The sequence below is a fragment of the Miniopterus natalensis genome, chromosome 3, assembly GCF_054644295.1.
Source record: "Miniopterus natalensis isolate mMinNat1 chromosome 3, mMinNat1.hap1, whole genome shotgun sequence".
Taxonomy (NCBI): domain Eukaryota; kingdom Metazoa; phylum Chordata; class Mammalia; order Chiroptera; family Miniopteridae; genus Miniopterus; species Miniopterus natalensis.
In genome coordinates this window covers 102204330-102217468 of record NC_142083.1, presented here as the reverse complement: position 1 = coordinate 102217468, position 13139 = coordinate 102204330, and the positions used below count along the sequence as shown (strand labels likewise).

General features: G+C 43.7%; 1 protein-coding gene across 3 annotated transcripts in view; it reads left to right on the top strand.

The window, feature by feature from the left end:
• Positions 1–13139, top strand: part of ARHGAP17 (Rho GTPase activating protein 17) — an 81653-nt gene that overhangs the window by 23667 nt on the left and 44847 nt on the right. For all 3 annotated transcript variants that reach the window (XM_087815856.1, XM_087815858.1, XM_087815857.1), the window contains exon 2: positions 11108–11147. In XM_087815856.1, coding sequence (XP_087671982.1) covers positions 11108–11147 — 40 coding nt within the window. The remainder of the gene's footprint in view (positions 1–11107; positions 11148–13139) is intronic.

Below are 13139 nucleotides of genomic sequence, written 5' to 3'. Positions count from 1 at the left end.
CCCTGACCTTCCAGTGTGGGGTTCTCACTGGAGTGGTATGGGGAGCTTTTAAAAAAAGCCAGTCCCTACCCCTGGAGGTTTCTGTTCAGTCATTCTGGGTGGGAGTCCAGGTATTATTATTTTTTTAAACAACTTTTTTGAGACATTCTTTATTATAAAATTCACCCATTTTAAGTGTTCATTTCAGTAGTTTTAATAAAGTTTCAGACGTGTGTAACCATCACCACAATCCAATTTTACAGTCGTTTCTTCACCCCAGTAAGATCTGTAGTTAACCCCTGTTCCCACCCTTCCCCTCAGCTGACCACCAGTCTTCTTTCTGCCTGTATAGATGTGCTTTTCCTGGCCCTTTCATATGTCATATGTGGCCGTGCTTGAGAAACACTGTTAACCTCCTACAGCTTTTGCTACTGTTCCCTGCCTTAGGAGTGGCTCCTGCTCACTCCTGCTCAGGCTGTCTTTTAGATAATCCGTAATTGAAGTGGGTCTGGGTAAGCTGGGCTGGGACCCCAGTGACCATTTAGAGCCTACTTTCTGTGGGAATGTGCTTTTTAAAGTCCACAGGTGCTGACTGGGTTCAAGGACGTGTTCAAGGAGACCCTGCACAGCCTATCTGAAGATGCAGAGAGCCTCCCAACCCCCCGCAGCCACAGCACCGGGTTGGAGCTGTGCCCCTAGCGCTTTGTGGCCTCGCCTTTGGCACTTTCTCCTTAGGTTTTCTGTGGGGCTTTTCAGCTCCTCCAGGCCTCTTGCCTTGCCGTGGCAGCACGCTGGGCCTCCTCCCATGTCCTCCCAGGTCCAAGCTCCACGTGCACTGTCCTCATTGCGATACTTTGCAAAATGTTTCTCACATATTTTTGCTTGTTTAAATAAGTTTGGAAATCTCAAACTCAGCTGCCTCCAGGTCTAAGCAGGTACTGAACAAGACTAGAGCAGGCTGGGGAGGGAAGGATTTGGAAGTCCCTTGAGAGACCATTGAGGGGAGTCACACAGTGTGCTGGTGGCCTTGAAGTTTCCTTTCGACTTTGCCATAAGCAGGAATTGCTTATTGGTGGAGCTTTGAGATAGCACTTGGTTACAGCAGGGCTAGCAAATAGGTTCCATTTCATGTGCCAGGGGAAAGCCAACTGACCGGGCAGAGCTGCAGGGATCTGCTTACACGGCAGGAAACCCGTAGCACCCAGTTCCATTTATTCTAAAATACAGTAGTTCGTCCTTGTCATGGAGTTCAAATAATATTACGAGAGTCAGTTAGGTTGACAGGAATTTTGTTTAAAATAAAAAATAACTATTAGAGAAGCTGTAAATATGTGGGAAATAGTTCAGAGTACAGAACTGTCATATGTGTTTTGCCCATATTACGATCAGCATAGCTCCTGCTGGAACACCCCCCCCCCCCCCCCCCCCCCGTCAGCACGCGTTTTCAGGCGTACGCATGGGCATAGCTCTCCTTCTCGTCCTGCGCCGCTCGCAGTCCTCAGACTCTCAGCCTTCCTTGTGTTTTATCCTCACCTGAGGGTATCTTTCCCTTGCTTTCCAGAGAGAGGATGTGAGAGACGGAAACACATCAGTGAGGGAGGCTCAGCAGTTGGTTGCATCCTGTCCTCTCCCTGACCGGGGCCGGGAACCGAGCCTGCACCGAGGTGCGTGGCCCTGCCTTGAAGCAAACCCGGGGCCCTTCAGTCCACTGGGCCGACCATCCAGCCAGTGAGCCAGACTGGGCAGGGCATTTTAAGGCTTTTTAAGTGACTTGTGGAATGTGTAACAAATTGTTTGGTTTACTGTCAGAGGGTCCTTTATTTTTAAAGTCCAATTATGTGGATTTCAGGTTCCTTCCCAGAAATTTAAGACTGCTAATCTAATGAGATAAAACAGGAAAAATTCACCCTAGCTCACTATGAAATGAAGCATGTGCCACCCCACTGGGCACTGAGGCTCAAGTGGGTTTTGTAAACACCTGTAACAGGAGATGGCAGTGCTGCCTAAAGTCTGGCTCCTGGCAGCATGAAACACACCGATTAGCTGTGGGTCTGGCCGCTGTAATTTCACTGCGAACACAGATCCCACTGTGTGAAGCGACCATGTGGTGCTATTGCCCTGTGTTATATACTAAGGTTTCTCGGTAGATTCACCAGAGTTTCTCCTCTCATCCAAGATGCAGCTAAATATTTTCAGGTGGCCAGAATTTAAAATCAGATTATTAAACATTCTCTCAATGCCCCATTTCTTTATTTAAATTTTAATTGGTATATCAGAGTGAATGTGTAAGTAAAAAAAAAACAAGAGAACTATGATCTGTGAATGTGTAACCCACAGCACACAGTGCTGCTGTGATCTTGGGAGCAACGGGGAGCTGTAGGTGTTTGAAGTTAGTGTTGGCCCCATGTTTGCCTTCCTGGGTGGATAGTATTCTGGGTGGTAGAAAGGTGAGCTGCTCCCGAGGCCCCAGAATGGCTGTAAGGATTGAAAGGGAGCAATTTGGTGGAGTCTTGAAAAGCCAGTGCCTCTCAACTTCTGAAACACAGGTTGGACAGCACAGAAATCCCCTTTCAATGTAAGAATAACTTAGAAGTGATTAAAAAGGAATGGAGTTTCATATATATATATATATATATGTGTGTGTGTGTGTGTGTGTGTGTATATATATATATATGTTTTTATTAATTTCAGAGAGAGGAAGGGAGAGGGAGAGATAGAAACATAAACGATGGGAGAGAGTCATTGATCAGCTGCCTTCTGCACGCCCCGTACCAGGTATTGAGCCTACAATGCAGGCATGTGCTCTGACCAGGAATCGAAACCACCTGGTTCATGGGTCGATGCGCAACTACTGAGCACGCCGGCCCTGCAGGAATGAGCTTCAGTGGAAACACACTCCACTTGCACACGTGTCAGGGGTCGGCACATTATGGCCTTTGGGCCAAATCTGGCTGCAGTGGCTCAGAATGGTGTTTGCATTTTTAAATGGCTGGGGGGGAAATCAAAAGAAGAAAAATATTTTATGACACATGAAAATTGTGTGAAATCAGATTTCCGTGGCCTTAGTTAAGTGCATCGGGACATAGCCAGGCTCATTCGTTTGTTTCTTAGCCACGGCTGTGCATCCTACAGCAGCAGGGTGAGGACTTGTGGCAGAGACCCTGTGGCCTGCAAGCCTACAGTGTTTATTATTTGGTCTTGCTAATGCCTGACATAGACAATTGTATTAATGTAGATCTTGCCCTCAACTCTGTTTATAAGTAGGGATCAGAAAGAAAACAATCGTAATATTTTAGTGCAGGGGGCGTGGGTGGGTAGGTGGGGGGCACACATAATTGCTCTCTGTCGTCAGCGCTGGGATGTGCCGCCACATTTGGACTCTATTTAATCAGAGGCAGCCACCCCCATTCATTTGGGCAGCTGCTTCTCAAACATGAGGCCAAATGTCTAGGAAGAGAAAATACACTTCCAGACCAGCCTCACATACAGACCTGCCAGCGAGGTCTGCACCACACCTGTGAGAATCACTGGTGCAGACCTGGGATCGGCAGCCTTTTCCTGTAAATGGCTGGATAGTAAATATTTTGAGCTCTACAGGCACTATGACTGGTTTGTCACGGCAACTCAACTCTGATGTCGTAGCTTGAAAGCCACCGTGGACAGACAATACATAAACCAATCAGCCTGGCCGTGGGCCAGGAAAACTATTTGTGCACACTGAAATTTGAATTTCATATAATTTTCTGTGTTAGAAAATATGTCTTCCTCTTGGTTTTTTTTCAACCATTTAAAAATAAAACTATTCTTTGCCTGCTGGTCATACAAAAATGGGTGGTGAGTTGGATTTGACCTGCGTGCCAAAGTGTGCTGACCCTGGTAAGATGGATGGTTTACCTTTTATGTATTTTGAGTGAAAACAGATTTTTGGAAGGCAATATCATGCTTTAATTTTAGTTGCTCTGGATTTTACTGTAGAACACAATTCTACATGTATACCTTTCCTGCCTAGTGTCATTGAACTTTTTCTTGCTAGGTTTTGAAATCTAGAATAATTTTTCCAAACCTTACTATATCATTGTGACAGCTGTTTACTTTTTTATTTGTTCATTCAATGTACATTTAAGCACCTACTGTGTGGCAGGCAGTTGCTAAGCTAAGGTGCTGGGGGAGGAGTGATGTCCAAGGTGGACGTGGTCCATGGGACTCTGGCTAGTGGGGAGGAGGTCAGTGATGCTCTGCTCGGAAGATCACAGCCTGCGGAAGGTGTGGACTTGAGCTCTGTTTCTTTGGCCCCCTGAATCCATGCTTTATGGAAGTGCATGTGTCCTGAACGCATGGTCAGTACCCTGGGAAACTTGAGATGGTTCATAATAGCGGTGTTTGGCATGTGAGGGTAGTGGTGGCAGCAGCTGCTGTAGAAATCAGTCTAGAGTTAGATATGGAAATTTCCCTTTGACCTTGTCTCCTAGTTGAAGCATTTTCTGATGGGCAGTTTCTGATTGGCAATGTTTCTGTTTTCTCCTGGCCAGGTAAGTGGGCCGAGAGACACATCCTCTAAATTGAGACTGCAGGGTGGACATTACCACAACTAGTCCAGGGAAAGGTGAACATACCAAGGCCAGCACAGCACTGCTGCTTTTAGGCTTTGGGAATTATGAGGGGAAATCTTACGCTTTACCAAAAAAGTGATAAATACATGAAAAATCATGCCTGACCTAAGCCCCGATTGAATGACTAGTGAAATTGCACAGTGACTTGCATAGGAAAAAACAAGCCCCAGAGTAAAATGGTGAGCGGGATGTGCCTTCCTGCTTGTATTGTTTTCTCAGTTACAGGCAGGAAACATTCAAGTGGAATGTTTCCAAGCACAGAACATTGGACACAAAGAAGGCTCTGACAAAGCAGAAAAACCCATATACAAAGAGTTCGGGTCAGTGAGAGAGATGTCTCATGTAAAGCTTGTAGAGCAGGCAGCATTTTATTCTTGGATAACTTTGAGCACCACTTTATTTTTTTGTCTTTAGGTGCCTTGACAAATTCAGTATATTGCTCCCCCCTTGCTTTGTTAATGAATTAAAAAACAGATCAAAGACAACACATTCTAGTAAAAACTAAGTTTCTGTAGCTAATGTAAATGCCTTTTGATTGGGCACCTGGGCCACTATTCTGAATAGTTGCTGGACTTTCCTTAGGTAAGAATTTCACTTCTCTGGTAAAGATGAACGAACACTCATTTCAGCGTGAAAGGGTGGAGCCTTGAACCATGACAGTGATGAGGGGGATCAGGTCATTGGACCACATATCGGGGATAGGGATGGGGTTGGTTCCCTAAAATTAAGGTGAAGCTGGACAGGCCAAAGGGGAAATCTTTGAGGGAAGGAACCACCCCGGTTTGTGTATTATATTCTGAAATCATAATTTACCACTTTAAAGTAATCTTTCCTAGATGTCCCATATTCATGGACTGGAAGAATTAATATTGTTAAAATGCCCACACTGCTCAAAGTGATCGATGGGTCATTGTAGTCCTTATATTGAATTCCGATGGCATTTTTCACAGAAATAGAAAAATGTTCATAAACTTCATTTGGAAACACAAAAGACCCTGAGGAGCCAAAGCGGTCCTGAGCAAGAAAAGCAAGGCATCACACTTCTGATTCCAGACTATATTGTGAAGCTGTAGTAATCAAAACAGTATAGTACTGGCATAAAAACAGACACATAGACAGTGGGACAGAATAGAGAGCCCAGAAATAAACCCACACCTATATGATCAGCTCATCTTTGACAAGGGCACTGAGAGTACGCAATAGGGAAAGGATAGTCTCATCAACAAATGGTGTGGGGGAAATGGACAACCTCACGCAAGAGAGTGACACTGAACTCCTGCCTTATACCGTGCACAAAAATTAACTCAAAATGGATAAAGTAAAATGTAAGACCTGAAACCATAAAACTCCTAGAAGAAACCAGGGGAAAGCTTTTGAAATTGGTCTTGGCAGTGATCTAATGAGTAATGACACCAAAAGCACTGGCAGCGAAAGAAAAAGTAAACAAGTGGGACATCAAACTAAAAGCTTTAGCGCCTGGCCGGGCATGGCTCAGCGGTTGAGCATCAACCTAGGATCCAGGCAATCGGGGTTCAATTCTCGGTCAGGGCACATGCCCGGGTTGCGGGCTCGATCAGTGACTCTCTCATCATTGATGTTTCTATCTTTCTCTCTCCCTCTCCTTTCCTCTCTCTGAAATCAATAAAGATATATTTAAAAAAATAAAAATAAAAGCTTTAGCACAGCTAAGGAAACAGTCGACAGAATGAAAAGGCAACTTATAGAATGGGAGAAAATATTTACAGACATCTGATAAGGGGTTAATACTCAGAAAATACAAGGAACTCATACAAAGCAATAGCAAAAAAAGTGCCCCCAAGTAACCCGACATAAAAACGGGCAGAGGACCTAAGTACAGTCATGCGTCACTTAACAGTGGAATATGTTCTGAGAAATTCATTGTCATGCGGACATCATTGCATACACTTACATAAAGCCAGATGGCATAGCCTACTACACACCTAGACTATGTGGTCTAGTCTATTGCTCCTGGGCTGTACAGCATGTTACTGTGTGAATACTATAGGCAGTTATGACAGTGGTAAGTGCTAGTCATTTAAAAAAATATAAACACAGGAAAGGCACAATGAAAATGCAGTATAAAAGATAAAATATGGAACACTTGTGTAGGGCACTTACCACAAATGGCATTTGCAGGACTGGGTCAGTTCTTTATGAGCCATTTTTCTGTTTTGGGGGAGGGAGGGTATACAAATGTTCTGGAACAGTCTATTAATCAACATTTTTTTGTTAACCATCTTTTTTTTTAAACTTATTTTGTTAAAAACGACACACTAGCTTAGGCCTACACAGGGTCAGGATCACCTCTTCCACCTCCATATCTTGCCCACTGGAAGATCTTCAGTGGTAACAACACATGGAACTGTCATCTGTGCTGGAGTTGTCACGCCTCCTTCTGGAGCACTTCCCAAAGGACCTGCCTGAGGCCCTTCCTGAGATGTCACTCTTCAGAAATAGGTCCATAGTGTTTGCTTGGGTTTGTTTCTTTTGTTCACCATAGGTCTGCTTGTTAGGAGATAATGTACTGTGAACATTCCTCTCTATTCATGAAAACCTTTCCGTGTTGAGGTCCGTGTTTTTAAGACATTTTAAGGAGCTTGTTGGGTTCTGCAGAAGCTCCCGCTGAACCCTTCTCTGCATTTTCTTGGGGAGGTTTCTTCTCCTGCGTCTTCCTTCTCTCTCGCCTCTTCAACTGTACTCCTGTTCAGTTCCCACAGCTCCTCACCAGTCGGTTACTCAGGAACCAGTGCTAGGAGTGCTTCTCTGTCACCGCTATCCACATCCAGGCTTAAGCCGTTTGCCATCACAACCACAGCCTTGTTGATGTTTGCAACCTTTATGCTACTGTTACATGGCTACAGCATCACAATGCTACAACGTCTCTAGGCAATGGGGATTGTTCAGCTCTGTTACAATCTTACAGGACCACCGTCCTATGTGTTGTCTGCTGTTGACGGAAATGCCATTATGCAGGGCATGACTGTGGACATTTTTCCAAAGAAGATACACAGGTGGCCAGCTGGTATATGAAAAACCGCAATGAGATGTCACCTCACACCTGTTAGGGTCTCTGTTATCAAAAAGACAAGAAATAACAAATGTTAGGATATGGAGAAGTTAGAACACTTTCACACTGTTAGTGTAAATTGGTACAACCGTTACGGAAAACAGTATGGAGGTTCCTCAAAACATTAAAAATAGAACTACCTCCTTTATGATACAGCAGCCCCAGGCCTGGGTGTGTATCTGAAGGAAACAAAGTCAGTATCTCAAAGAGGTATTTTCACTCTTACGTTCATTGCAGCGTTATGCACAGTAGCCAAGATATGAAAACGAGCTACCATTGTGCGGCTGGACAAAGATGTAGTGCTTGCACATATGCAGTATCACTCAGCCGCTCGCAACAACATGCGTGAACCTGGAGGACGTTATACTACGTGAAATAAGCCAGACACAGACAACGACTGTATCATGTCACTTACATGTGGACTCAAAAAGAAAGAAAAAAAAATTGAACTCATAGAAACAGTACAGTGATAGTTGCCAGGGACTAGGAAGTGAGGGGAATGGGGAGATGTTGTGATGTCAAAGTTGTGATACAAGCCTTCAGTTATACAGTGAATGAGCTCCGGGATCTGACGTGCAGCATGGTGACCACAGTTAATAGTACTGTATTATACACTGGAAGTTTACTAACGGAGTAGATCTTAAGCTTTCTTATAACAACTATAACAAAAACAGTAACTATGGGAGGTAATGGATGAATCTGTTAATCCAATTGTGGTAATCATTTCAAAATGTAAGTCAAATCATCAAATTGTGTACTTTAGATACAGTTTTGTTTGTCAATTATACCTCAGTAAAGCTGGGAGAAAAAGTAATCTGATTATGGGTCATTTTAAATAATTTCAGTAAACCCTAAAATCTGGTTAAGAAGATGCATTGGATCTCTTTCTAAAAATAATTTTATTCTAAAAATAATTTTATCAATGCAATATACAAAATGTCCACAAAGGCGGGAAACATAGTGCCAAACTTATTTTTGAACAGTATGTTCACATATTCATATATGTTCTACATATTTTTCAGCCTCCAGCCTTCAGGTAAAAGGCCCCTAAATTTAAAGCAAAGGGTCCACTTGTTAATTTGTAAATAGGAAAATTAATATGCTGAGTTGCCTTGTATTTTGGATACTCTGAGATGTGTTCTGTTGTACTTCTGTTAGATTGGCAGTTGGACCCAATGCTTTAAAGTTAGAGTTAGTTATGCTTCACTTAAATCAGATCAAGCATGTTACTTGAAAATGTAACTAATGTACTGTTCTTAAAATTTTGAAACTACGTATCTGAGTAGTTTAGAAAATCAAATAATCATAAAAGGCTTATCACAAAGTAGAGTGGGTTCTCCCACACACACCCCACTCTCCCAATTGAGATTCCTCAACCAAAGAGATTCCTCAACTCCTTTCTAATTTTAGCTGTTTGTTCCGGCGTTTACCGATTCATGTTTATAAATATGTGTAAACTGCTGCCCTTTGAGTTATGAAGCTTAGGTATAACTTATTGACCTCTTATGATGATAAATGAGGGTTTAGGGCTCTTGTGTAACCTTCCTCTGTGCTTCTGGTCCCTTATCCTGCCAATACAGTTACATTACAATTTTTGGATATATTACTATTTGATATATTATCATAGTGAATCAGTTATTTGAAGGTGAGCATAGTAGTGTACTATGATTCTCTTTCTGATGGACTCTGTTTCTGAAGTTAATACTTGCTTTGCTTTTACATTTGTTTTTTTGTGTATGTGACTATTGCGGTGCTGTGCTCATAAATGTTTTAACATCTGAATCCCCTCCCACTCCCCAAAAGCCCTGATTTATATTGTTTGCAAACAATATTTGTTTGTATTATATTTTATTTTTTATTTTAAATTACCAATGTGAGGTCACTGAACAAGGGGCTAGGGAAAGATGCACACATGTGGTTCTCCTGAGCCAGCCCCTAGCGTACCACTGCTAATAGCGCACACTGGAATTAGAGGCCACATTTGCTCTGAATCTCTTCTTTTGAATTTAGGAATACAGTTGACCCTGGGTTTGAACTGCATGGGTCCACTTAATTAAGGATATTTTTCCAATAAATACTGTAAATGTATTTTCTTTATGATTTTCTTAATATTTTCTTTATTGTAAGAATATAGTATATAGTACATCTTACATACAAAATATGTGTTGACTGTTTATGTTTTGGTAAGGCTCCCGGTCAAGTAGGCTATTCGTAGTTAGTTTTGGAGAGTGAAGACTTACCTGGGTTTGTGGCTATGCGGGAATTTGGTGCTCCTGACCCTTAAGTTGTTCGAGGGGCCGCTGTTTGTTAAGAGGAGCTGTGACTTTCCTCTGTGAACACTTACTCTGCAGAGGAAAGGTGTCAGGATTCTGTGGTGGTGGACAGGGCCCTGCTTGGGTCTCAAGGTCTTGGCCAGAGAAGACACGGTGTCACAGCCAGTGTTGGAGCTCAGCAGTTTTGAGGTCATTTTAGGGGGTTCCATTCACTTTCTGGTCACATGGCTTTCCCTTCTCTCACATTAGTTCATGGGCAAGATATGCGGCCTTCTATTCTGTAGTGTGTCTATAAAAAGGCTTCAGGATGTCTGGCTCAGCAGTGGCCTTCCCTTTCTCCGCCACTCCCCCATGGTGAGGTCTGCACCAGACTTTCTATTCTCGTGGAAATGTCCTCGTTAATTTCTAAGAGAATTTGGTGGGGCTGTTAAATGACTTGGTTTAAATTGCTATTTGAGTCAGGAGTCCATGTGACACTCAGACTGTAGTAATTCTGGGTATAATATAGCAACATGCTGCCCTTTGGAGCTACAGAGAAGTCTTCTTACAAAGTTGTGGTCTGGATGCCATAGCCCCTCTGCTGGTTGTTGGCCACCATATTGGTTTTCTGGAAGGTCAGTGGCGTTAACAGGAGTCCTAAAGCAAGAAAGAGGGAGAGTTGTGAAAATAACTTTTTAAAGTAAAGATGAGAAATCAAGGGAGGGTGCACGGTTTGTTACTGTCCTGCATCCCTGCATAGTGCCCCTGCCTTTGTGACTAACTGGGTTCAGCATGGCTGTGAAACTCAGACTTGGAGTCTTAGAATTGAGGTTCAAACTTCTCCAGGGCAGCCTTCTCCCCCTGGGGTTTCCGTGGGGCTTCTGGGGTACAGAGGTTGCTAGGAAGGAAGCAGCTTTTCCTGAACTACTGAGGTAAACCTCCTGAGGTGAGTGAGCTCTGGGAGCTATTATCTGTAAACTTTGGTGGTTTTTTTTCATTGTTTGTTTGGTTTTGGTTTTGCTTAAGTTGCCCCTTGACGTAAAAGTTTGTAGAATTTCTCCCCTTGTTATATTCATTTCTGCCTGTTTTATTTTAAATTCTGGGGTAATAATTATTAGTTATCTTGAGTTGCTTTCATTTCTGGATCTCTAACTCTGAACTTTTAATTTTTCCTACAGAGCCGAGAAAACAGAAGTCCTCAGTGAAGATCTGTTACAGGTAACTAAATTTAGTCTTTTAAAAATGTTTTTTTTAAAGGCATGTTTAAAAAAGTTCATAGGTGAGAACTGAAGCTTATGGGTTTTTTTTAACCCGAAACAATAAAATTGGTTAGCATGGTTTGAGCAGGAAAGAATAGCCTCTGAGTTACATGGTATTGAAGGGGATCTGAAACTTTGGTGTCTGTTGTGAAGTTCACAGGGGGCTGGTCCCGCTCTCCAGCGCCAGGTGTTGGAGTGGGGGCAGGGGTTGGTTGGCTTGGTCCTGTCCTTGCGCTGTGACCTGGTCATAGGTCATGGGCAGGTGGAGTGACTGAGTTTGCTGCTGCGATGGTGTCCTTGATGAGAGAGGCCCCACTGGCTTCAACCTAGAGTTTGGACTCCTTGCTCCCTCTTACAGTCTGGCTCCCTACTCTGGGCTGAGTTGGGCCCTGAGGGACTCAGGGTCTCAGTGACAGTGACTGGATGTATCAGAACCGTGGTGGGTGGCCTGAAGTCATTAGCTCAAACTTTCTTTCCTCTTTGTAGGGAGGGGCATTTCCTGCCCGGGACCTGAGCCAGGCCCACTTGCCTCCATCTCTCAATAGGTTTCCCTAACTTGGGGCCTGGGTTTCTCCCAGAAGGCCCTAGATCCTTGATACACATCACCTCACCCTACCGCATCCAGCCCCACCCACACCAGGCGCTCCTCCACCTGTCTCCTTGCCTCTCATTTCCATAACCTGCAGCAGGCCTGGTCCAGGGAGTCCCCGAGGACCAAAGACCTGCTCCCAGGTGACTTTCTGTCTCTTCCTGCAGAAGAAGGAGCGTAATTTTTAAAAATGCTGCTTCCACCGCATCGTGCCCAGCGTCCTACCTTACGACAGCCGTTGGCAGTAGACTATTTTAAGAACACTTGTTTTTTTCTTTTTTTTGAGGACTAGAAGTTTTCATCAAGGGTTAGAAGGATTTTGTTAAAGAATCATATTCTTAGTATTTCCTCATTGTTATTTGCCGTATATTCCCAGCTCATTCTCAGACTTTCAGAACCATTGTTGGGTGCAGTTGAGCTTTAAGTGCACTGGCTCTCGTGTTGGTGCTCCCCACCATGCCCACGTAAGTGATGCACAGCCTCACGGTGCTGGGACCCAGAGACCAGGCCCCAAGCCCCAGGCCCAGGCCTCCGGATGCAGGCATGGCATCTGGTCTTGTCCCTTTGCCCAAACGTCTGCTGGGGCCTGCAGTGTGTGCCAGGTTCTAGGAACTTCTTACTGTACAACACAGATATCCACGCCAGGTCCGCCATTGCTACAGATGTTTTCCTCATTTCTCTTGTTTCTAAGTGTAAAGAAGGAGAGTGGTGCTTAAAAGTGAGCTACCTGGATTCGAACTCAAGGTTTGCCCCTGCCTAGCTTTGTGGCCTCAGGGATTTACTTAACTGCCCGGTGCCTCCGTTTTCTAAAAGGCAGGTAATTGCTGTGTCTGCCTCACAGGGCTTTTGGGGTTTAATAAGTTAGATGTGGAGAGTCAGGGGTGGAGCCTGGCACAAGGTTATGCTGAATGGTGATTGGTAGTTTTTTCCCCACTGTTGCGGCTACAGAGATGATTTTGCTTTTGGTGTGAAACTTCCATTAACTTGCTCTGTGTCCTCCTATGTCAGCGCTGTTCAGCCTTTTTATTTTTTAATTTTTAAAAATTTTTATTTATCTTATTTTTTATTTTTGTTAATCCTCACCTGGGGATATTTTTTTCATTGCTTTTCAGAGAGAATGAATGGGAGGGAAGGGGGAGAGAGAGAAACATTGATGTGAGAGAGACATCAACTAGTTGCCTCCTGCCTGTGCCCCGACCAGACAGAGCAAACCCGCAACCCTTTTGTTCGCAGCCCAATGCTCTAACCACTGAACCACACCAGCCAGGAAGATTTTTCAGCCTTTTTAATGTCATGGCACATAAACTAATTACTATAATTATGTGGCATCCCAAAAAATTACATTTTTTGCCCATCTGACAA